At 42.9% G+C, this 25,324-nt stretch overlaps 1 protein-coding gene across 1 annotated transcript in view; it reads left to right on the forward strand.

The window, feature by feature from the left end:
• The window catches only part of Rab3ip (RAB3A interacting protein), a 32,376-nt gene extending 14,954 nt beyond the window's left edge, over nt 1–17,422 (forward strand). The window contains exons 5-11 of the mRNA XM_013350398.1: nt 5,074–5,151; nt 5,512–5,715; nt 8,980–9,108; nt 10,419–10,531; nt 13,656–13,755; nt 13,844–13,913; nt 16,591–17,422. Of these exons, the coding sequence (XP_013205852.1) occupies nt 5,074–5,151; nt 5,512–5,715; nt 8,980–9,108; nt 10,419–10,531; nt 13,656–13,755; nt 13,844–13,913; nt 16,591–16,673 (777 nt within the window). The 3' untranslated portion in view covers nt 16,674–17,422. The remainder of the gene's footprint in view (nt 1–5,073; nt 5,152–5,511; nt 5,716–8,979; nt 9,109–10,418; nt 10,532–13,655; nt 13,756–13,843; nt 13,914–16,590) is intronic.
• Nucleotides 17,423–25,324: the final 7,902 nt, after the last annotated feature.

The raw sequence follows: 25,324 nt of genomic DNA on the forward strand, positions 1-25,324 counted from the left end.
GTCATAGTTTTGTATGAGGTAATAGAGCCCTGTATGAAGTCATAGAGTCCTGTGTGAGGTCATAGAGTCGTGTATGAGGTCATAGAGTCCTATATGAGTCAGAGATCTCTATGAGTTATAGAGTCCTGTATGTGTTCAAGACTCCTGTATGAGTTGTAAAGCCCTGTATGATTCATAGAGTCCTGTATGAAGTCAGAGTCCTGCATGAAATCATAACAGTCCTATATGATTCACATAGTCCTTTATGAATCATAGAGTTCTGTATGAAGTCATATTCCAGGCTAATAATGCTCTAGAAGAAATGGAGAAATTCTTAGAAACAGTTTATCAAAATGGAATCAAGGTGACATAGAATGTCACAAGAGACCAATGACAAATGAGTCAGGAATAAACACACAAAGCCAAAACCAACTTACCAGCAGAAGGGTCCAGTGCTAGATGGCTTCCCAGGTGAATTTACCAAACAGTAAAACAAAATAATAAATATTTACCCAAAACAAAGAAAACAATGTAAATAAAAGGGCTCACACTTCTAAAAGAATTTTATAAAGTCAGTATTACTGTAATGTCAAAGCCAGGGAAGACATCATGAGAAAAAAACCTGTAAGCCAGTAGTCTTGAAACACAAAGGTGCAAAATCTTCAATAAAATTGTAGCAAGCTGAATTTAACAACACATGAGAAGAACCATAACCATGGCCAGATAGGATTTATTCTTGGGGTACAAAGATGTCCGACATCAGCAAATCAGTTGTGTGCCACACTGCATGAACAGGAGATGGAAACCACGTGATCATCTCAACAGATGGAGAAGACGCATTTTACAAAAGTCTGGAATCTTCAATAAAGCAGGTATTCGAGGGGCTAATAAACACCGGCCGAAGAAAGACTAGTTTCCTCAGTAAATGACACTGGGAATTGAATGTCCACATCCGCATGTAGATGAGTGAGTTGAACCCTCACACTGTGAGCAGACCCCATAGAGTGAACTAAAAGACCTGAACCTACACTAGCAGAAACTTGGGGAAAGCTTCTTGACATTGGTCTGGGAAGGTGTTTTTATTTATTTATTTTATTTATTATTATTATTTTTTTAACATGAAACCGAAAGCTCAGAAAATAGAAAAAAATTAGTAGAATTGCATAAAACTAAACCTGCACACAGCAGTCAGCAAAATTAAAATGCAGTGCCTTGGGTGGAACACTGGCAAAGTGTGCCTGTCAAGGGGCGATTGCAGAAAGAGCAGGGTCAGCACCGAATGGACTCTCTAATGAGATGTGCGAACAGCGGAAGGTGTATGAAAAGATGGTTGACATCACCAGTCAGGTAATTCCAAAGCAAACCCCGGTGAGATGTTACCACACGCCTGTTAACATATGACAGCACGTGGGCAAGGATGTGGTGCTGTTGGTTATTATAAAGATTAAAAATAGAACTGGGCGGTGGTGATGCACTCAGGAGGCAGAGACAGAGCTCTGAGTTTGAGGTCAGCCTGGTCTACACAGTGAGTCCCAGCACAGCCAGGGCTATATAGTGAGACCTTGTCTTAAAACAACCACAAAACTACCAAAAAAAACCCAGCCTCCCCCCAATTGAAACTAGAGGCAAGCAATCTCACTTTCCGGTATACATCAAAGGAAATAAGATTAATTCTTGCTATCTGTGTTCCCATGTTCATTGCTGTAGTATTATCACCAGCTAGATGTAAACATATATTCATCAATGAATGAATAAAGCTGAAGAGTAGTGTGTGCTTAGATAATATTAAGCCATTTTTTTTTGTTGTTGTTGTTGTTGTTTTTATCAAGACAGGGTTTCTCTGTAGCTTTGGGGCCTGTCCTGGAACTAGCTCTGTAGACCAGGCTGGCATCGAACTCACAGAGATCCACCTGCCTCTGCCTCCCGAGTGCTGGGATTAAAGGCGTGCGCCACCACCGCCCGGCTATATTAAGCCTTTTAAAATAGGAAACAAGACTGGCACGGCTCTGTGGGCAAACGTGCTTGCTGGTTGAGCTGTGGACTAGAGTTTAATCTCTGGTGGAAGGAGAGTGCCACTCCTGAAGGTTGTCCTCTGACACGCACGCACACACGCACGCACACACGCACACACACACATACACACACACACGCTTCCATGTTATTAAAAATTAAAGGAAAATCTTAGCATTTGAGGCAAGTTGTTCTCTGATTTCTACATGCATGCCATGGCATGCACAAAATTAATAATGTAAAAAAGAAAAAAAATTGAAGCATTGGCTTGAGTTTTATTTAAAAAAAAGAAAACATTAAAATCAATGAGTCGGTGATGCAGAGACCCGCAGCCAAGCCTTGGGCGAAGCTACGGGAATCCTGCAGAAGAGGGGAGGAAGAGGAAGAATCGTAGGACCCCATGGGTTCAAGGACATCACAAGAAAACCCACAGAATCAACTAACCTGGGTTCATAGGGGCTCACAGACAACTTTCATGTGACTGAACCAGGCCCTCTGCCCCTATGTTACAGTTGTGAGACTCCTAACAGCAGGGGATGTCAATGACTGTGGCCTGCTTTTAGGATACTTTCCTCTTATGGGATTAAGGGATTGCCTTGTCCAGCCTTAATAGAAAAGGAGCTGCCCAGTCTTGCTGCAACTTGGTATACTGTGGTTGGCTGGTATCCATGGGAGGCCTGCCTATATCTGAAGAGAAACAGAGGAGGAGGAGTGGAGTTTGGGGGGGGGGGGAATGAGCTACAAAAAGGAGGGAAGGAAACTTTTGATTGGGATGTAAAAACAAAACAAAAAGTAAATAAGCAAAAAGAAATACCCCCCCCCCAAAAAAAAGAGGAGTTGGTAAAAACCATAAGAGCCAGAAGATCTGGAGAAGGGCTGTGAAAACACTGTGTCCACAGCCCAGCCTGCACTGCAGCTGCACAGCCTAGGCCTGTCGTAGACTGGGAGGAGCTCACGGGACCATACCTCACCCTGATGAATTGTTGTCCACGGTTGGTTCTGAGGACGATGCGGTCGTTGTTGTTTGTGCAATGCTTGTACACACCAGGACCCCCTGGATAGTTCAAAACGTGGTCATATCGATGACGTGGGGTGCCAGAAGTGGGGTGCCAGAAGTCAGAGTGCAAGACACGACGTGAGAAAGGAAAGACCGATGGGTAGGAGGGAGAGAGGATGGGTGGGGTTAAAGTAGCCAGAACACATTGCACACATATATCAGATTCTCAGTGAATAAATTTCTTATAAAAGTTATGTATTTAAAAAATAATTTTTAACAGTTCTGAAATGGTCCTAAACATACTTCTGCCATTTTGCCCTAGAACTGGTGTTTTCAGCCTTATAAAATGTCCAACCTGACATCTCAGGTAGAGAAAGTTTGGGAGCTGTGGTGTCCATAGTGCTTACGTCATGTCAGCTCCAGAGAGACAGTTAAAGAAAGTAACCCAAACTCTTGGAAATCTGCATTCTGACATTTTGGTGGTTGGCAGACTCACGCCTTACGCGTTATCTTCTCAGATGGTTTTGCCGCAGGCTGGCACCCTCTCTTTGGGGACATCAGTCACACCTCTGTATCTTTCATGGCATCCCTCTTGCGACTGGAAAGGCCACCTCATATCTCACTTGGTGTTTTCTCGTGGCCTTAGTTCTAGTTGTTACTCTGAAGCTTTCAGAGATGATTTTAGAAGTGTCAGCTCTCTCAGTCCTCTGAGAAGCTGGATTCAGATCGTGTAGGGTCCACTAAAAGTCCATCGGCAGCCAGGTCGGAGGTGCTCTGGCATTTCTGTCTTCTGCCTCTTATCTTCGGGGAGATCAGAGTATATAGGTTATTATTTCAGAAATGTCTGCCAGATAGTCTTCTTTTTCTTACCCCAGAAATTTTTAGCAAATCCTCAACAACTGTTGTTTTCCAAAGGAAAATGCCGAGCTCACCACACCCGACAGTTCTTACAGACTTTGCCAGATAAGCAGCGTGATGGTGCATGAAGTATCTCTGTGTTCATTCCATTTCATTATAAATCATTGCAAGTGAACATTTGATTATTTAATGTCATCTGAGGTTCATGTTCACAAGACAAGCTGCTGTCCACTGGTGCCTACCACAAGATCAAATGAGCAACTGTGAGGGAGATCTCCTCCCTGCCCCTTGGCAGCTCACAGGCATGGTGGAGTCATTGGACTATGTGTTTATTAAATATCTCTTAATCTCCTTTGCATATGTTAAAGTTCTTAAATACGAACTCCAAAATCCCGTGTTGTCTGGATCCATTTTAATCTGTTATACAGATTATTTTGCAAAAGCATAATCTTTAAAATATGGGATCATGTTATTTTCTTCCTTAAAACAAGACTTCATCTTTTACTTGGAGTAAAGTCCGGGATTCTTACCCCGATTTTGTCCCCTCAATGTCCCCTGAGCACATGCTCTTTAGGAGCGGGGCCTTTGTCTCTTCTCGCTCGTCACAGCCCAGAGCAGTGCCTCATAAAGAGAAGTCAGGAGTAAATATTTATGACTGATAGGCAGATCGATACCCACAGATTCTTACAGTTTCATTCTGTTGCTTTAGAAAGTGAAGGCCACTGAAGAGAAGGCAGAGTCCCCTCTCCAGGTCTTGCTCCTGGATTCGTTTCCACCCGAATCACTTTATTCGTGTTTTATTGGAAACTGAAATTCCTCAGTTGTCACTCCTGTTGAGGTGTTGACAGTTTGTATTTGTCCCGTTTGTATACTTTTCTGCGCTGGCGATATGCACATGTGCCGTGACTGAGAGTTACAGACCCTGGTCACACGCTCTTAGCTGGCTTGGCCTGCAGTCATTCCCTGTTTAGTGGCCGCAGTCCTGGCGCGGGAGTTTGTTGGGGTGGTCGGACCCACCTTGGCTGCCACCGTGGCCAGTAGGTGCTAAGTGGAGAGGGCCTGGTTCTCCTTTTCACGTTCTCTCTTTTCCCATGGAGGACACGAACGCTTAGATCCAGGGTAGACCTCGGCACGAAGCTGTGCTCCCATCGTAGGTGGCAGCTAAAATGTGCTTTGAGAATGAATGCTGAAACACTTGGTCTCCAACCTTTGAGTGTTGCCTTTTTCAGGAAGCTCACAAGATGGTGAGAGAAGCGAACGTCAAGCAGGCCACGGCAGAGAAGCAGCTGAAGGAAGCTCAAGGGAAAGTGAGTCCCACTGCTTAGTTCTGGACTGGGGGGTCAGCACCGTTGTCAGGGCGCCTCAGCAGCCATCGGCGGCTGTTCTGACCGGAGAAACTGTAAGCTAATATATCTTAATGATTTTGAAAATTCACATTAATGTTAGGTATTTTTGACTGTTTAATTTTCTTTTGGCATTACTGGCATTTGAAGCCAAGCCATATGGAAACCCAAAATCCTTGGATTATTTTCCTCTAATTAGTCCACCGAAAGTACAAATTTAACTTAACGTTCTGCCCTTGAAAGTGTTTTGACCAGATTGCTAACGCTGAGCCACATCTGTTGTAGAGCATGTTGCCTGTGTGACCGTGCTGATTTCTTTTCAAGATCGATGTACTTCAAGCTGAAGTGGCTGCCTTGAAGACACTCGTGCTGTCCAGCTCTCCCACGTCACCAACACAGGAGCCTCTGGCGGCTGGAAAGACGCCTTTTAAAAGGGGACACACGAGGAATAAAAGTACGAGCAGTGCCATGAGTGGCGGTCACCAGGACCTCAGTGTGATACAGCCACTGGTGAAAGACTGCAAAGAGGTAACTCGCCAAGGGCTGTCCTCTGATCACTGTTAATGTCCGTCATGGAGGTGTCCGTCGTGATTTCTTTTTCCACCATATTTTTTTTTTTTAGTACAAAATATGCAATATTAAGATGGGGGAGGCTTTATCTAGAGCTGGTTGCTTTCAGGGACCCTTCCCTCCTGTTCTCTGCTGGCTGGCCTCGGAGTCCCGCTGCAGATCTGTAAGTTTCTGCCTTTCCCATGTTCATTCAGGGAACAAACTGGGATGTATGTACAAGAGAAAGCGGGTGGCTTTCACGTCCATTAGAGCGGTGTTGAAGTGGGAATGAAGAACGTGGGAAATGAGATGATTCTCTTGAAGATTACTGTTTGCAGATGATTCTCTTGAAGATTACTGTTTGCTCTTTTTATTCAAAATCAGAAGAAGCGGAGTTTTGCGTGACTAAGAAAGTCCTAGAGTTGATGCAAATAATTAAGTAAATAGTTAAATAAGAACACAAGAGAACCCAGAAGTAATAGAAGCCTTACGTTTTAAAAACAAAGATAACTTGGATACCTTATATTTTGAAATGTGTAGAGTTAAAGTTATGTAATTATTAAACATTGTTTTGTTATCGTCTGTGGTGAAATCTGTCTCTAAGAGGATTGGTCAAGAATTCTGGGAATGTCCCTCGTTTTCTTCAAAGCTGTAGTCATTGTTGAGTTTAGTTCCTGCTGAAGAAGCTGTTGGTGTTTATCCAGTTAGTTTGTGTATAGAAGCCGAGTGACTAAATTGAATTACTGAGGTTAACTGTTGTAACTGAGTTACCTTTGTTCAGTTATTAATAAAAATATGGTAACTAGAAAAGTTTAGTGCTTGTCCAGCTCTGAATGTAGCAAAATCTGAAATTCGTATTTGTTTCTGTTAAATTTCTAACACACTTCTTTAGCGGTTACTTTAGTTCTGATTTCTTTGACTTTAAATAAGTGTGCTTTTAAAACAGCTTTCCTTGTTGTTCTCACCCAGTAAGTGTGAGGGATTTTCTCCTGCCTCTTACAGTAAACCTTTGTAGATGGCTTCTCGCCGCTTTGTAAACGTCTCTGGTTTTGAAATTCATATGAATAGGTCACCTGCACCCACTTCTGATTTGCGGTCACACTTTATACCCTGGTGCTTTGTGAGAACATCAGCAAGTTTTACACACACACAATTTTACTGAAGCACGCCCTAGGACAAGGCTTTTCAACCTGTGGGTCATGACCCCTCTGGGGTTGAACGACCCTTTCACTGGGGTTGCCGAAGACCATCAGAAAACACAGATGCTTACATTATGATTCTTAACAGTAGCAAAATTACAGTTAGAAGTAGCAGAGAGAGTAATTGTATGGCTGGGGTCGCCGCACCGTGCGGAACTGTGTTAAAAGGCCCAGCATTGGGAAGGCTGAAGGCACTGCCCTAGGACAGTTTGTAGCAATCTGAAGTGAGGTGGAATGTGTCCACGCTTCTCCAGAAAACACGGTGGGGCTCTCAGTCACAGCGGTGTTTTGAAAGCTTTCAACACACGCGTGTGCAGACGTGCACAGTGCAGGGCTTTGGGTTCTTAATAGTCCAACTGAATTTGGGCTTGATTGTGTATCTTAGTCAGGGTTACTATCACAGTGATGAGACACCTTGACCAGAAGCAAGCTGGGAAGGAAAGGGCTTCTGTTGCTTCCGCTTCCATGTCCTGTTTCATCGTCTAAAGGAGCCAGGATCCTGTACAGGGGCTGATGCAGAAGTCATGGCGGGAGGAGTGCTGTTCACTGGCTTGCTCAGCCTGCTTTCTTGTTAAACCGATGGTGCCACCCACCGTGGGCTGGGCTCTCCCCCATCAATCATTAATTAGGAAAAAGCCCCTTGGCCTTGCTTGCCCACAGCTCTGTCTTGTGGACCATTTTCTCAGTTGTGGAGTCCTCCTTTTAAGTGACTTCAGCTGTCTCAAGTTGACATCAAAATCAGCTGGCACACTGTATGACTTTGGGGGAGCCATTTTATCTCAAGTCCTAGCCTTATCTATAAAACGAGGGTCTTCATGTCCGCCTTGCACCACTCAGGATTAAGTGTTTAGAAAGTGCTTACGGAAGCATGGTTCCCGAAAGAGTCAGCTTCTAGGAAGTGACTCTAATTATTGCCTTTAAGTCTTTCATTTGATAATTACTCACTCTCCTGCTTCGGGGCTTATTTCTATCTTCTCGATTAACTTCACAAGTGAATTTGAAAAATCTTAAATATTTGTCTCTTAATATACATTACCCTCTTGCCTGTAGCTTTGGCTTAAGACATTTATGGCTCAGAATGAGATAGCCATGGTTGACCTTTAGAGTCTGAAGGAGAGAGCATGGTGCCCTCAGCCTTGCATTTCTTTGATGGGCGCAGCACCTCCAGCTGTTATCCCAGGCCAAACAGCTGACAGCAGACAGCACGTGCTCACCTGGTGTTCAGCACTTGTGAGCGTGGCCAGGAGCTCTGCGAGGCCCAGGGCGGGGCATGTGCAGGAGCTACTCGGTGTCAGCCTGGAGTGGCCTCGGTAGGAGATCCATCCACGGGTCTGTAGAGAGAGGTCTTAGACTGAGTACAAGGAGCCGGAAGAGGAGGGCCAAGGAGGAGGCGTGGCTTGTTTCTGCAAATCCAGGGTGGATGCGGTGGTCAGTGGAGGGCCCTGTGCCTGCTGTTGCTCTTTGCGCCGTTGCTGTAACGCAGGTATTTTCGGACTGTCTTTAATAAAGAGCAGTTTCTCTCCGTGTTCAACCCACACTAGATCTCACAGGCCACACTCAATCTAAATAAACTAATAAATAATTAGATTGGCTCCAGATTGATAAGGTTCAGAAAACACTGGTCAGCAGCCCCTTTTATATTCAGGACAGTCTGTGTCTTCAGAGAGCCCCAGTGTGGCTGGGCGTAGTGGTAGGGCTGAGGCATGAGTCTAGTCAGGGCCAGTCTGCTGACATCGTGATTCCCAAGACCTGGGTGTATATAGTGAGATCCTGGCTCAGATGGGGAGAGAGAGTAGCCCCAGTATTGGAGACCCACGAGGTGAGGATGACGGCAACATCTGTGAGCACCATAGGGGATGGATCGTACCCAAAAGCTCAGTCAATCATTTTATAAAGAAAAATGCTATCATATATTACTGGACAGTTGAATTTTTATTATTTTAAATGAAGAACATTTCCTTTTAATGATATTTAAATTAGGGCTTACTTTATCAAGTAGTTTTTATTTGTTCTTTAAGTGGCTTTTGTTTGCTCTGGTTGTCAGGCTGATCTCTCTCTGTATAATGAGTTCAGATCTTGGAAGGATGAGCCCACGATGGACAGAACGTGTCCTTTCTTAGACAAGATCTACCAGGAAGATATCTTCCCGTGCTTAACGTTCGCAAAAAGTGAGGTAATTTGTTTTTCATTTTAATAGAAACGCATTCAGATCTTTTGTGCTTCTGCTCCCATGTTCCGTATTTTAATGTCTTACGTGTGATTGCTGTAAAAATGTCATGTTTAACATTTCCTCCATTTCATATCAGGACCACGATTCCTGCCGTTCTGAACATATTTCTTCTCTCGAGGCGAGGCTCAGAAGCACTGAGATGTGTACTGTGTTAGTGTGGTGGGCAGATGTGTACGGAAAGAGGGCTAGCTGCTTGCTTCATACACACCCAGGTCCAGTTTTCAGTTTAAGCCAAGTTCTGTACTTGCAATGGGACAGGCAGTTACGGGCTCATCATCACGCTGTAAACACGCGTGAGGATCTAGGGTGTGGCTTTGAGTTAAGTGCTGGGCTGGTCTCTGCAGGGCTGTGAACTTGATCTCCACCTCTGCCAACACAACCTAAACCAGAGCACCAAGTGTGTCTGTAAATAAACAGAAGTACGGTGCTAACGTGGCCTTTGTCATAGAATTAAGAGGAAGAATAAAGTAGGCAGATAAAAATCATTTCAGAGGATCAGGAATTGTATAAATCGTATTCAACTGAGAAGTCACAACTTCAGTTTGATCTTATATGTGAGAAGTTTGTCTTCAGGTAAATGGCCTGTCCACTGGTGTTTAAGGAATTCAGTCCTGAGAGTCTTAGGGAAGCCTTTTGAGGATCGAGCTGTAGCGAGCGTCCTTGTAAGGAGAACTGCAGATGAGCCCCACACTGACCGGGTGTGGGCTGTGTGTTGTCGGCCATTCTCGGTGCTGCTGACCTCCCCAGAGGAACTCGGGCCTCACTGCCCGTTTATCAGAGGAGACTCATACTTGATTTAGGGGGGGAAATGTCAGTTTTTTTAAGCAGATTTTTATGCCTATAAATACATAAGATGAAAAAATACATAGCTAAAATTAGTACATATTGCTAATATAAATGACTGGAATTTATTGTATAAATTTATCAGGATGTGGCATTAGGATACTAATTTTGAGGTGGCTTTTGTAGTAGATGTGTAATATTGGGTAAGGAATGGAATTAATACCTTTAATCCTCTTCCAGTTAATACCAAAAATTCTTCCACTGTAACTTAGTTACCTAGTTACCTATCATAACTGCTTGATTTATGAAAGTAATAAAGTCAGGATTGTGATTTGAGCTTTTTGTCCCTTCTCTTTGTAGTGTCTAAGGCCAAGTCTGTGAAACTGAAAGAAGACTAGCTTATAAAATTATTATCTTATTTTGAATTTTTTTGCCAGCGTTTAATTCTTTTTGTTGCTTTTTGTTTTAAGTTGGCTTCGGCTGTTCTGGAGGCCGTGGAGAACAACACTCTAAGCATTGAGCCAGTGGGGCTTCAGCCCATTCGATTCGTGAAAGCCTCAGCTGTAGAATGTGGAGGACCAAAGTAGGTTTTTCCATCCATGCCTTGTGGGAGCGAGTGAGTTCTCGAAAGTTTTTGCGTTGTGGTATTGTGTTCATTCATTTGTGTGTTGTAAGTGTGATTACGTTTCTCCTCCTCAGTTTCTTCTTAGCACCTGTGGCCCAGGGACAAATCCCCAGAGGGTACTGGTACTTTTCCTCCAGACGAAGTTGTGGTCCTGTTTAGTGAAGAAAGGTGTGTGGTTCACTAGGAGAATGAGGGCGCATTCTTAGATTTCAGTGTGGCTGTGGAGATTGCGAAGTACCCAAGGAAAGACCCTAGTACAGACTTAAGGTGGGAGCTGGGTGTGTACTAAGGCCCTTAACGATGGAGCACGAGCAGGGATGCAGGGAGACTAGGGATTAGAAACAGTTGTCTAATGAATTGTAGACCAAATTTTTGTTTTGCCAGAGAGAGCGAGGGAGAAAGAGAGCGAGTGAAAGAGAGAGGAGGGAATGAATGAGTTAGCTGTGTACAGTTGGTATGTGTGTAAAATGCTTTAATTTGAGGATTGCCATCAAAACTGATTGACTTAGAACTGTTCCTATGAGGACTGAAAACAGCACCAGGACCTGGAGAGATGGCTCAGTGGTAAGCGCTCCCTGATGCTCTTGAGAGAACTCCAGCTCGATCCTAGCTCCCACATCAGGCAGCTCACAGAGACCTGTAACTCAGATCTGCTACCTCTGGCCTTCATGGACTCTAGCACTTACGTGAACATACCCACACACAGACCCACACACATAAACATAATTATAAAAAACAACAAAAATAATTTGTTCCTACCTTCCGTATTATTTCTATAAAAGATTCCGAAATTGACAAATAGTTCTGTTTTGCACATATGACAGGTATTTGGAAATTAGAAATTTTCAAGGGAAGAACCACTGTACTTCATAGCAGGGCAGCCTTTCCTATCCAGTCCTCTGAGAGGGTTTTGCCCAAAACTCAAATGTAATTGTGCTTTAACTTCGGTTCTAGGACTGGGTTGCTGTGGGAGACTGGAAGCCCCAGGAGCCCACAGAGTAAAGTCCGTGACTCATCGGGGCTCTCGCGAGCCTGTTGAGAAGCTGTAACTGGCTTCTGTTGGTGCACACACATTCTCAGGTGGTTGCTTGGCTGGTGTAGCTGGTCATGTGTGTGTTCAAGTCACACATCTCCTCAGAGCTGTAGTCTGTGTAAAATCCTGCTGTGACACCAGTGGCCTCTTAACTGTAGGGCAATTTATAGTATTAAATTCTATAGACCCCAGAGTATTTTCCTTTTGGCCCTGCAGGCTCTCAAATGGAAAGTCAGCTGGAGTGGCAGCAGTGCCCATCCTTTGGAGGTCTGGTCATACCTTATTTTAAATACAGTATGTGGCAGTTTTTTATTATGGAACTTGCCTGTGCTTGCAGTCTGTCTTACGTACTGTACATATGAAAGTATACTCCGAGTGATGACAGATGGCGATGTGGACTTCCAAGGTTCTAGTAAACGAGTTAGGTAGGCTGGATTTAGGGAGGAATTTACCTCCAGTGCTCATGTGACACGGCAAGCGGAATGTGGACTCGAGACGAGCGCTGTGGGAAGCACGGGAGCAGTGGCGTGTTCTACTGCAGCTTCAGAGAGAAGGGCAGGTCAGCATCGAGTCCGGAATCCAAGTGTGCTGACTGACTGTATTAGCGTTTAGAAACGGCCAGCTGTTTTTAAAGGCACGTGGAGAAAAGCTTCTATTGGGGCAAAGATGCACATCCATACTGCGCACACACAGAAAGACCCTCCACAGAGCAGAACGACACTCAGCGAGCCAGAGCTTGGGCCTTTCTTTGAAGGGGATATTTTTACTTTATTATTCTAAAATTTAATACCTGAGACCACTTTAGCAAAATCCTTTTAAAATGAGACAAGATGTTAAAAGAAAAAAATATATTTCCAGAAGAATAGGTGTATAACTTTTTTTTTTAATTCAAGGGTGCTTTTCCTTCTGAATAAGTTATACTTTTTGCAACTTACAAGAACTTCCAGTAATTCAACCTTAAATTTACTGACCTCTGATCCATCCCAAGCTAATTGTTAGTACTTTAAAATATTGCCAGAGACCATTAAAGCAATTTGTAGGGGTGTGTATATGTTTGTGTGTACATAAGCACACACATGCACAAACAGTAAGGCAAAATTTCTTTGAAAAGAATTAAAAGATAAGATTTGCAGGGCTACCTCTAAAATCATATTGTTCCAAATAATATATTTTACATTTGGTTTCTCACTGTCGAGGAACACTGTGTTGTGTTTCTTTTAGGTATAACCAAAATCTAATGTAGTTCATATAGTTGTTTTTCTTTGTTGTGTGATTTACAGTGTCATGTCAGGTACTATTGGCCACTTAGTTTCACTGAGCTGTGCTAATTTTGTGTTACCATAGACTGGTAGTTGTGTCTTCCCAAGATCCCAGCTGACGGTTGCCAGCAGGGCTGCTGCAGCCAGCCTGATGTTTCCCTCACGGAGCCTATTTCGCAGTCAGTCAGTGGCTACTTGGGGCCAGGCTCTAAAGAGGCGTACCCTCAAAGAATGTATAGCCTAGGCCAGCCATGGCCGCAGGGAGAAAGGGTGGTATGAGGCGGGCCTCGCTCACAGGTGTTGAGGTTTGTGCATGAAGGGCAGCTTATTTCTTTATGCTTCTTTACTAAATGCAACAAAACCTACCAATCAAACACACTCCGCTTGGCAGCTGTCACCCTGTAAACCATTAGCAATGGTTTTTAAGACTTGGATAATCTTGATTAGATTCAGCTAGGAAGCTGAAGTTACGTTTGCAAGTGGAGTGCTGGCCTGCAGCTGCTGATGCATTTGTAGATTTGTCGTCAGCTGGGACGTATGGACAATACCCTGGGTCTCTTTGTAGAAGCATGGTCAGTATTACGGTCGTAAGTTTATACCATAATGTAAGTCCCACAGGGCAGGGACTTTGTCTTTTCGTCACGGTAGTCCGGCACCCAGAACAGGCCTGACACATGTTAGGTTCTCAGATATTCTCTGTTGTAATGAAGAGACAGCTTGTTAAAATGGGGAGGGGGGAAGGGCAAATGCTTTTAATTATAAAACAAAACTGAAATTTGTTATTTTGCAGAAAATGTGCTCTCACTGGCCAGAGTAAGTCCTGTAAGCACAGAATTAAACTAGGGGACTCAAGCAACTATTACTATATTTCTCCTTTTTGCAGATACAGGGTAAGTGGCATGACCTTGACGTTTAATAATAATACTGTTTGCTGTGCCAGAAACTGACTACTGATGACCTCTCTCCCTCTTGGCCTAGATCACTTCTGTGTGTAACTTTTTTACATACATTCGATACATCCAGCAGGGCCTTGTGAAACAGCAGGACGGTGAGTGCTCTTGGTTCACTGTAAACATCTGCAGCGCAGTTTAGCCGGTCAGGACAGGAATGGGAGAAGGAAGCCGCTGCTCCCCAGTCCACTGAATTTCCCTTATGGTCCTAGTTAAAATGGTTGGATACTTTAGAAGAGAATATGTCTTCTAAAAGTGATGCTTTTAGTTCCCTCTTTTTACTCTCGAGTTTTGAGCAGAGCCAGTTTTACCTCGCTAGGGATACATGACAAAGCAAAGTGGGAGTGGGAACGGTATCTGGAGTTTACTGAATTTATCCCTGGAGAGATGAAATGACAGCTACTCAGAGGCTGAGACAGGAGGATAGCAAATCGAAGGCAAGCGAGAACTATAGGATGAGTTCAAGGCCAGCGTAAGCAAGTTAATGGTATCCTGTCTCAGAAAACTAAACTATTTTAAAAATTTCGGAATGGGTATAGCTCCGTGGTAGGGTGCTTTATTAGCACGAGGTCCTAGGTTTGGTTGCCGGTACTTGGAGGGGTGTGTGTGTGTGTGTGTGTGTGTGTGTGTGTGTGTGTGTGTATGTATATGTATATGTATGTGTGTTTGTGTGTGAGAAAATGAGCAAGCTCTAGAAGTGGTCAGATTTATTTTCATTGATGGAAAGCGGAAGAGGCCAACCATGAGTTTCCTGTGTGTTCTTCTTCCGTGTGTGATGATTCTGAGCAGAGAGAAGATACCCATCTTGAAGCAGCAGAAACAGATCCATGAGCTGTTGTGATTGTGAACATTTCAGCGTACCCTCCAGAGCTAGTGGACTATATAACTCAGTGTTACCTTAACTACCAGCTTAACAGCTGGTGCATCACGACAACTTCCGAGCTCACTTACTGAGTGCACGTGACTGTTGCAGAACTAAAGGAGCAGGCGCTAGGTCAGGAAGAAACCCATCTTTTTATATTTGACATTGTAGAAAATGTTTCCACGTAAATTTTCATACATGTTGAAAATGTTTCTGTACTGCAAAAGACTAGTAGAAGCTGGTTCTTTTCAGTCACATACCCTAGTGAAAAGTTTACGGGAAATTAGATGGGCAAAGACTTAGTTCAGCCATTATGACTCTGGTATACGGAACTGTGCCTTATTTATTTAGAATTACATGTAATTTTAATGTATAAAGGAGGCATGGGATCAATCTCCAACGTTCGAGATAAAGACTATGAAACAAAATTAGTCTGTGTGTAATGATTTTTGTAATTTAATAAAAACACCTTTTGAATCCTGTTGATGGATAATATGATGCAAATTTTCTCCTTGTTACAAGTAAAAGATTTGGGGAAAGTCTGAAAGTAATTCACTTGTTGAAAATAGGAGGAAGTGTCTTGAGTAAGAGTGACAGATGTGACAGCCCACTAGTCTCTGTCACTGCTCCAGCACACGTTATGTACCATGTGCACCCTGTATACAAACCTATTCATTATCTAAGCCTTATATTTAAAAAATAAAGGGTTAGGGTCAGTTAAATCCAAGGCAGAGTTTCTCAGCCTTTGTACCTTAATCCCCAAACACAAAAGCCTCAAAATAAGCATTATTACATTGAGCATGGATGCAGAGCCACAAGTCGGAGCCACCCGACCTCCTAGTCAGAATGCAGGTACAATAAAAATACTACTTTGCTCTGTGTGTAAGATCCACATGAAACCTTTTCCTTTCTTGTTTATTTTGCTTTGTTTTGTTTTGTTTTGAGAGTCTCACTGTAGTTCTGGCTCTGCTGGAACTCTTTGGGAACTTCCTCTGTTGATCAGGGCCTCAAACTCACTACTCTGCTGTCTCTGCCTCTGCGGTGCTGGGATTCCAGGCCTCCACCACCACGGCAGGCTCCCTGTGAAGCCTTTTAACTTTGGGTCTGACCTTGGGCTCTTTCCCCAAGGTTATCTCATTGTGTCTGTTGTGTAAATGGTTTTGTTTTTTTAACTGTGAACCCTTTCTTCTCACAAGCCTCTCAGATAAAGGATACTTGTATTGACATTTTGAGCGTGGGTAATTGTGTGTGTGTATATGTGTGTGTGTGTGTGTGTGTGTGTTATGGATATTTTACAGAATCTCTGACTTCTCATTAGATGGCAGTAGAACCTCCAAATTCAACAGTGAACAAGGTATTCAGACATTGCCAGATGTGCTTCGGGGGCCAGATCCCCTGATGAACACTGACCGCTGTGTGTGTCGATCACAGACCTTATATGGCTTTGGAAGCACACAGCCCTTTTTCCCCACTTGCCTGGAATTTAAAAAGGAAGTGTGGACAATGGAAGTGTGCAGCTGAACCCCAACATTTGCTTTTATTTCTAATCTGAGCCATCCAGAAACTTCCCTTTATCTCTTCAGGGAACATTGCTGAATTTTCTGTGTTCTGGGAACCATCCTAGGAAGAACGCACCAGGGTGGAAGACTCGCTGGTTGTATAATAACCTATGATAATTAGCCTTAGTGTACTCAAGGAGGGGACGGGATTAGCCTTGACGCTAGACACTGAAATGCCGGCTTTTATTATGTTCCTCACGACAAAACTAATACTGTTCTTAATGACTGGTGAAGCTTGGGTGTCCACAGGAACACGGAGAGGTTTGTGAGAAGCATTTCAGCTACTCCTGCGTTGTCCTTGAAGCTTGAGCAGTGACTCACATTCTGATTACATGTCTCTTCTCGTCTGTGCAGTTGATCAGATGTTTTGGGAAGTGATGCAGCTGAGAAAGGAGATGTCGTTGGCGAAGCTGGGATATTTCAAAGAGGAACTCTGACACCCTGCGCAGGGCCGTGCGTGCGCCTCCCTGGACAACTGAAGAATGGCTGAACATTTTTATGGCTAATATTTATTCCCGAGAAGAAGGCCCAAGACTCCTGGTCTCTTGCAGATTACACTAGGAAGTGCTGTGATTTCTTTGAAAGAGACCGGGCTGTTCTCGCTTGTCCTTTAATGGACCACACTACGAGGAGTTGCAGTGTGCTGGTGATGGCCATTCAGCACTGCAAAGCAAACCACCAAATAAATACCAGACCGAGTGTGTGTCTCTTCCTTAGCTCTGACTTGGCTTGGAGAGTGCAGAAGGCAATGGTATTTCACATTGTACTCCTCTGGGGAGCAAGGACGGAGCTGTGTGCACAGGGCTTACTGTGTGTCTATATGTGTGTTGACATTCAAACACAAGGGTTTATTTACAGAAAGGTTTTTTGTTTTCTACCTGTGAGGTTTTTCTTTTATTAATTAATTAGGGTTTTTTTTTTCCCCCAGCCTGTTGAGTTTTCCCTCCCTCCCCTCCCTGTTCCTCTCCCCCCCACATCCACTCCTTCTCATTTGCAGAAAGATTACTGTTATTCAGCTCGCAGTGACCCAGTGAATCCCTTTATTGTCATGGTATGTCAAGTAGAAAATGAAGGGCGGGGCTCTTCCTCTGGAGGAGCATCTGAGCATTCTGATGTAGGGGTTCACGTTATGCAGTGAGCGCTATCATGGAACTGAAGGAATATTAAATAAATAAACAGCATCATGCTCTAAAAAGAATGGTATCTGCCAGTTCTGAGCATCATCTGATCTCTAAGTTTTAACTAAAGCGGACACGAAGACACTACTAACCATTTCTACCAGTAAGAGAGGTTCCTGGTGGAGACAGTGTCAGGATGCAAAGGAAAGATGATCCCACGGCATTGTCTCCAGTGAGAGCACAGCCAGTCCTGGCTTTGAGATGTTTCTTACTTCTGTATGCACAGCTCCAAAACAAAAAGACCTCTTTGCTTTATTGACTGTATGTGTGGGAATGTTTGTGTGCATGTGTGTGTGTGTGTGCGTATGTGTACGTATGTGTGTGCGTATGTGTACATATGTGTGTGCGTGCGCATTACACTCGTGCCTGGTGCACAGAGAGGTGAGACCTGGAACTGGAGTTGCAGACAGTTGTGAGCTGCCAGGTGCACGCTGGGAACTGAACTAAGGTTCTCTGCGAGAGTCTCGAGCCATCTCTCCAGCCTGTCCTTCCTGCTTTAAAAATGAAGAAATTTTCCCTCTGAGTAAACCTCCACATATTAAGTTTTTACAGTTTATGTATTTATGTGGAAGCGTGTCTGTGCCTGTGGAGGTCACATGACAGTGTTTGGAGATCTGTTCTCACCTCCTGTGTGGTTTCTAGTGATCAGACAAACTCAGGACATCAAGCTTGGTGGCAACATCAACTTGGTGGGCCATCTCTCTGGTGCAGATCTCCACCCCCTAATCACTGTATGTTCATTGTAATTAAACAGTCTGTTTCTAGAGATTGGGTTGTTTTCAGTTCTTTACCCATCATGCCATTGTGATGAGTCACTTTGTGTATGTACACTTCCATGGCCACGGTGGGGTTTCCTGTATGTTCATGCCTAGTGTTTAAGGATGTTTGTTCTCATGGCCAGACAGATTACTCATGAGAAATCTGAACCAGTCACAGAGCCCACCCGCAGAATCAAATCGAATGTGCTCGTTCAAAGATTCAGAAGATTTTCCACAAAAAACACTTTTGGAGACAGTTGTTAAATAAGAAAAACAAGTTCAGGAGATGCTAACTTTGAAAGGAGAGTGGAACCTTGCGTGTGGCTTGCTGGTAGAGAACCTCTCTGCCATGCACAAAACCCTGGCTTTGGTCCCTCACACCACAAAACATCCAAACAAACCAGATACTTGGGGAAAGTTCATTGATGTTATTCATTGATGTTATAAATGAGGGAAACCACAGGGTGATAGGAGCAGCAGGTCTGTGACTATCCTGAATTGACGCTTTCCAGCTTCAGTAGAGACAGTGGGCATAGACCAGGAAGCATGGAGTTTGGACAGATACTTGCTAGAGGTAACAGTATCACCGAGGAACAATAATAAAAATGACTAGAGAAGCAGTGTGACAAGCCACATGGAAATGAAGATGTTAGAAGATGATAAACTCAGCAGTTTATCCTATGAAAAAAGACAGACAAACTGGATTCCAGTGTATGATCTCTAGTCACAAAGTGCAGGGCATAGGCTGGAAATAGAAGAATGGGGGAAATGAAAACAGTGTTCAAACAAAATGGTGTTTATAACACATGTATTTATATGAAAATGCAGGAATCTATATGATTAATAGCCCAAATAGATAAAAAAGGCCCTTACTCCTGTCGTTTGGCTCCTGCACCCAGCCTCCACTGCAGCATGCCCAGGGTGGAGATGATCCACAGGCAGCAGGCAGGGCAGTGCTGACAGATTACAATGATGAACGGCACAACAGGGCTTTGGAGTCTTTCCTGACTCCTGCCCAAGCAGACACTAACCTTGGACCGCTCTGGTCCTCTCACCAGCCAGACAGTTGCTCTCTGAGGCTCTTAAGGGTTTGACCAAGAGGACTCTGAGAGTCCCATTGCCTGGTATTGGATGTCCAGTGATCCAAACCCCCAGACAGCTAGTCTCCAAAATGTAACTGAACTTTCTTCTACCACATTGTCCTGTCCTGTGTACATCACTTGACGAGGTCCTAAGACCCTGGAGAGCTGCCGCTACCCTTGACTGGCACCTGCCCAGGCGAGGGGTGAAACCAGTGTGGGTGGGCGTATCCCTGCAGCCGGAAGTGGCCTTGTTCACTCTTCACAAGTAACAGGAAAGCCACCCTGTGTCACGGTAAATCAGCAAACAAACTTTACATATAGTGAAATACCCAGGGGACGCTCCTCCTTGTGGAATGTTCTCTGGGAAATCTAGAAGATGCTGACATCTTAGACATGTAAAAATTGTTGATATTCGAGGAAAATCTTGATAGGAGTATAGTCTTTGGTAGCTCTATAAGAAAAATGGAAATTACCAAATAAGTAGAAGGGGAAACAGGAGCAGGGATGGTGAAGGCTTCCTTAAACCGGAAGGTCAGGTTTGGCTCAGAACTCTCAGGTGAGGCTCAGGTGAGACTCTCAGGTGAGGCTGAGAGATGGCTCAGAGGTTAAGAGCACTGGCTGCTCTTCCAGAGGTCCTGAGTTCAATTCCCAGCAACCACATGATGGCTGACAACCATCTGTAATGAGATCTGGTGCCCTCTTCTGGCATGGAGGTGTACATGCAGGAGGCACATTGTATATGTAATAAATAAATCTTTAAAAAACAAACTCTCTGGTGAAACAAATGAGAAAAGTATATGGGAAGCAGCTATGTGAAAGAATCTTGAGGCGGCCAATATCCAGTTCCTGGAGGCTGAACATGACGTGGAGAAAAATGATGGGACACTGGAGGAGAGTGAGGACCATGCAGATTGTGATTCTGCTGACCGGGGAGTGCCCTGCAGACAGACGGATTATCCCCATCTCCAGAGACATCTAGCCACAAGTGGCCTTTGGCTATGCCAAGAGGGTTGGTTTTGACACTTTTTCTAAGAAAGGGGAAGTGTTAGGAGAATATTCTGATAGCATTCATCATTGAATTAATAATTCATCTTAAAATTTGAAAGAGAGCATTAGAGATAGAAGTGTCAGCTACACAATGCTACAAAGACGAGGCAGAGGGAGGGGATGAAGTACAGCTGAGTGTCATGACCCTGCCTAGAATCCTTCCTCCCCAATTAGGAGGCAGGAGGATAAAGAGTTCAATGTCATCCTTAGCTGCATAGCAAGTTCAAAGCCAGCATGGACTGAATAAAATTACAGAAACTACGCTCAGGGAAGTGAAGGAAAGGACTCTGTGGACCACCATAAAGTGAACTGAAGAACACTAACAAAATTTTAGGCACGTTTATCATGAAACAGAAAAAACAGACAGAGACAGCCAACGTTGGGAATGGAAAGAGTCGCCATTACAGATTCTGAAGACACTAACCAGATGTAGTGGGTATCGTCAGACATGCCAGTTCACGTGAGAATTGAAAGTGAAAAGGTTCCAGGAAAAAGTTGATGAAGAAGAAATAAGCCTTACTATTCTTATTAAAGGAGAGAAATTTTTTCTTGCATAGCTTTACCAAGAAGAATGGATTATTCTGATATGCAAATTTACCCAGAAAATACTTAAGTTGCCAGCTACAGCCAAACTAATATCACCTTGATATTAACACCAGATAGAGTAGCTGGGCGGTGGACGCATGCCTTTAATCCCAGCACTCGGGAGGCAGAGGCAGGCGGATCTCTGTGAGTTCGAGGCCAGCCTGGTCTACAAAGGGAGTTCCAGGACAGGCTCCAAAGCTACAGAGAAACCCTGTCTCAAAAAACCAAAAAACAAAAACAACACCAGATAGAATATATCTGAGGGATGAAAAGTATGGGTTTGTTATACTCATGTACCTAACACACTGACCAAATGAAATCTGTCTGAGGAATGCAGCAAAAGCGGTATATTAGAAAATTGATCTCCTTTGCTGTAGGATAAAAGTAAAAAGCCAATTGATCAATAGATGGGGAAAAACTGATGAAATCGATACCTGTCTCTTTCAGTAAGAGAATACTTTCACTAAAAGGATGCCTGAAAACCCTGTGATCACTGTTCTTGGGAGAAGGACATGAGAAACAGCTTGAAAATAATCAGCTGGAGAGAAAAACACAGCCATGAAGAAAATCTCATAAGACCCTGCCCTTGGGTTGGAGAACTACAGGCAACTAATTAATGACGGCTGAGAATGGGGGGACTCCATCTTCCCCAGGGTCAGCCCCCAAACATAACAGCTACATTAAATGGACTCAACAAGTTGTGTTTATAAATCCATGTGTATGTCTAGATTTAACAATAAAGAAAAGAGTCCATGAATTTGAAAGGGGATGGGGGACATGCAAGAATTGGAGGGAGGAGAGATGGAGGTGGAAATAGTTGTAAATACAGTACTGACATATAAAATTCTCCAAAATATGAGCACTCACATTGGGCAGCTCACACCTGCCTATAATTCTAGTTCTAGGGGATCTCATACCCTCTTCTGGCCTCTGCGGGCACCTGGACTCATGTGTGCTTACCCCCACACAACCACACAGTTAATAAAAATTAAGTTAAAATTCTTCAAAATCAAAACAAGGATAATTTCCTCATTTTAAAAATCTGACATAGTAATAGAAGTGTTACCACAACATAGAAAGATAAGAATAAAACAGCCTAATTAGGGTTGGAGAGATGGCTCAGAGGTTAAGAGCATTGCCTGCTCTTCCAAAGGTCCTGAGTTCAATTCCCAGCAACCACATGGTGGCTCACAACCATTTGTAATGGGGTCTGGTGCCCTCTTCTGGCCTGAAGGCATACGCGCGCTCACACATACACACACACACACACACACAGAATATTGTATACATAATACATAAATATTTTTTTTAAAAAAACAGCCTAATTATTGAAAAGGAGATAGGCTAAAAGGTGCTTGCAGATTATGTGGTTGTATACTTAGAAAATCCCATTAAGAAATCCACCATCAGATTGTTAGACCTTAATTGGCAGTTTACTAAAATTAAGAATCAATATGTAGTTGTAAATTCAAATACTTGTTAGTTTTGTATAGAGACGGTGATAAAGCTACAAGACAGAGATGAAATGCTTGTGGCTAGAAAACAAAAAAACTGTCAGTTCTTACTGAATGATTGATAGTGTTCTTGGACTTGACAAACTGATTATGAATATATGTCACTGAGTACAAGATAAAAACAATGTCAAGACACCAATGGGAAAAAAGAAAGAAAGTCTTTGAACCCTAATAATAAGGCTGGAAATTAATGCATTAGAGCAAAAACGGGCAAACCATCCAGTCCACAGCTCTATAGCAATTTGTATACATATTTATGTACATATATTGTGCTTATATTGATAATCAGGCATACTATAGATCAATGATTCTCAACCTTCCTAATGCTGTGACCCTTTTATACAATTCTTCATGTTGTGGTGACCCCAACCGTAAAATTATTTTTCTTGCTACTTCATAACTAATTTTTCTACTGTCATGAATTAAAATGTAAATACCCAATATGCAGGATAGCTGATATATGATTCCAAAAGGGTTGCAACCCAAAGGTTGAGAATTAGTGCTATAGGAGAATAGTACAAGTGTCCATGCAATGAGACCAAACAAACAAAACAAAACAAAAAACAAAAATGGGGGTGGGCATAAGAACTTAAATCTTCCTTCACACATACAACTTAAGTATCTTGAACTATAGGGCTTCTGATGTACAAAACATAAAAGAAATATATTTTAAAATACATGTGAATCTCTTCTTTAAGAATTTAAAGCTGAGGCAGAGAGAAGTCATAAAAGATAAGTATAAAATAAAATTGGTTGTGTTATAAATTCCTTTAGAGCTTTTCTCCAGCCCAACTCCACACAAGAGAAGACATTTGTCAGGAGCATGGATGTATAGAGAGTTGAGACTGGTGGCTCATGCCTATAGTTACACAGGAGGCTGAGGCAGGAGGATTTTAAGTTTGAGGAAGGTTTAGAAACTGTGGTTTTGCTGGAGGGAAGTATATCACTAGAGGCAGGCTTTAAGGGATATCGCCCCCTCCCCCAAATTCCAAGTTCATTCTCTACTTAGTGTTTATAGTTAAAAGATGTCAGTTCTCAGCTTCCTGCTCTTCCACCACGATGTGGGATTCCCCTCTGTATTCTGTGAATATGTTTTATTACAATTGGTCAATGAATAAAGAAGCTGCTTGAGCCTATGACAGCAGAACAGAGCTAGGTGGGGAAAACTAAACTGAATGCTGGGAGAGAGAAGGCTAACTCAGTGAGATGGCATGTTCCTGGCAGAGGAAAAAGACGCAAGCCACCAGCCAGAACCTTTCTGGTAGGCCATGAGCTTTGTGGTAAAATATAAAATAATAAGAATGGGTTAATTTAAGACGTAAGGGCTTGCTAGAAATATGCTAGAGTTATTGATCAAACAGTATTGCAATAAATACAGACTTCTGTGTGGTTATCTTGGTTCTGGGCAACCAGGAATGAACAAGCAGCCTCCTACTATTCTACCATGTCTACTGCTTATTGCCATTCATCTGCTCCGCCATGATGGACTCTAACCTTCTGCAACCATAAGCCAAGTACACTCTTTCAACTGCCTTTGGTAATGGTATTTTATAGTAACTAATGCAGGGATGTAGCTGAGTGGTAGGTACACCTCAAGCCCTAGGTTCTACAACAACAGGGCAGACAACCTAACAGGAAAATGGGCATTAGACTAAGGGTTAATTTTTTTCCCCTGAAGTAAGAAGTACATAAATGACAATAAATATTTAAAAGATTTTTATTCTCAGTGAGAGAAACAAGACCATAGTGGCATATATAAATAGATTTAATTGGCAAAAATGAAAAGACCTAACAAAATCCAGTTTTGAAGATTTTAATCAATATGATCGGTCATGTGTTGCTAATGTGTCAATTTATTTATAGCCATCGTGAATAGCCATTCATTTGAAAGTTAAATATTTTAAACAAAATAAGTCATTTTAGAAGGAGGAATATTTTATGTTTTCTCTCCTACATGGAATCGAGATTTTTAAAAGGAGGAAAAGGTCTATTTGAAACTAGTGAGGGGCTCGTGTGAGGGGGGCAGGAACATAAAACACCTACACAGAATTGTCATAATGAAATCCATTGCAATTAATACTTGACAATGATTTAAAGGTAAGAAAATGGAAATAGTTAAGAATTTGTATACTTGCAAACAAGCAATTTCACTTTCATTTTTTGAGATAGTGTCTCACTATGTAGTCCAGGCTAGCCTGGGACTGACTTATTGGATATACCAGGCTGGTTTGATCTCATGACAATCCTCCTGCCTCCGCCTCCCAAACACTTAGATTTGTGTGAGCAACTATGCCTAACAGCAGTTCCACTATTACTTGTATGCTCAAGAGAAATACTTGCACAACACATTCCAGAATATATACTTAAGCATGTTTTAGAAAAAAAATCAAAGAAATATTGTAGTGGACTGTGTTCCTGGCTGCCCAGATTCCTGAAATAATCCCACAGAAACTGTATTAATTAAATCACTGATTGGCCTATTAGGTCTAGCTTCTTATCTCCCAGCTCTTACATATTAATTTAACCCATTTCTATTAAGCTGTGTATTGCCATGTGATTGTGGCTTACTGGGTAAAGTTCCAGCATCTGTCTCCAGTGGGGCTACAAGGCTTCTCCTAACTCCATCTTCCTTCTCCCAGCATTCAGTTTAGTTTTCCCACCTAACTCTACTCTTTTGCCCTATCACAGACCAAGACGGTTTCTTTGTTAACCAATGGTATTCACAGAATACAGAGGGGAATCCCATGTCAGTATATCTATAGGGGGATATACGTTCACATAATGGACTATTGCATGGTACTAAAATGTATAAATACTGGCTCTTTGCAATGTGATAACTTAATAACATAGATAGAATGAAAAGGCGACTGTCAGAAAACTACATATAGGCTACTCCTTTTCTCATAAAGGTTAGCTGTAGGGGT

The sequence above is a fragment of the Microtus ochrogaster genome, chromosome 24 (genome assembly GCF_000317375.1).
Source record: "Microtus ochrogaster isolate Prairie Vole_2 chromosome 24, MicOch1.0, whole genome shotgun sequence".
NCBI classification, from domain to species: domain Eukaryota; kingdom Metazoa; phylum Chordata; class Mammalia; order Rodentia; family Cricetidae; genus Microtus; species Microtus ochrogaster.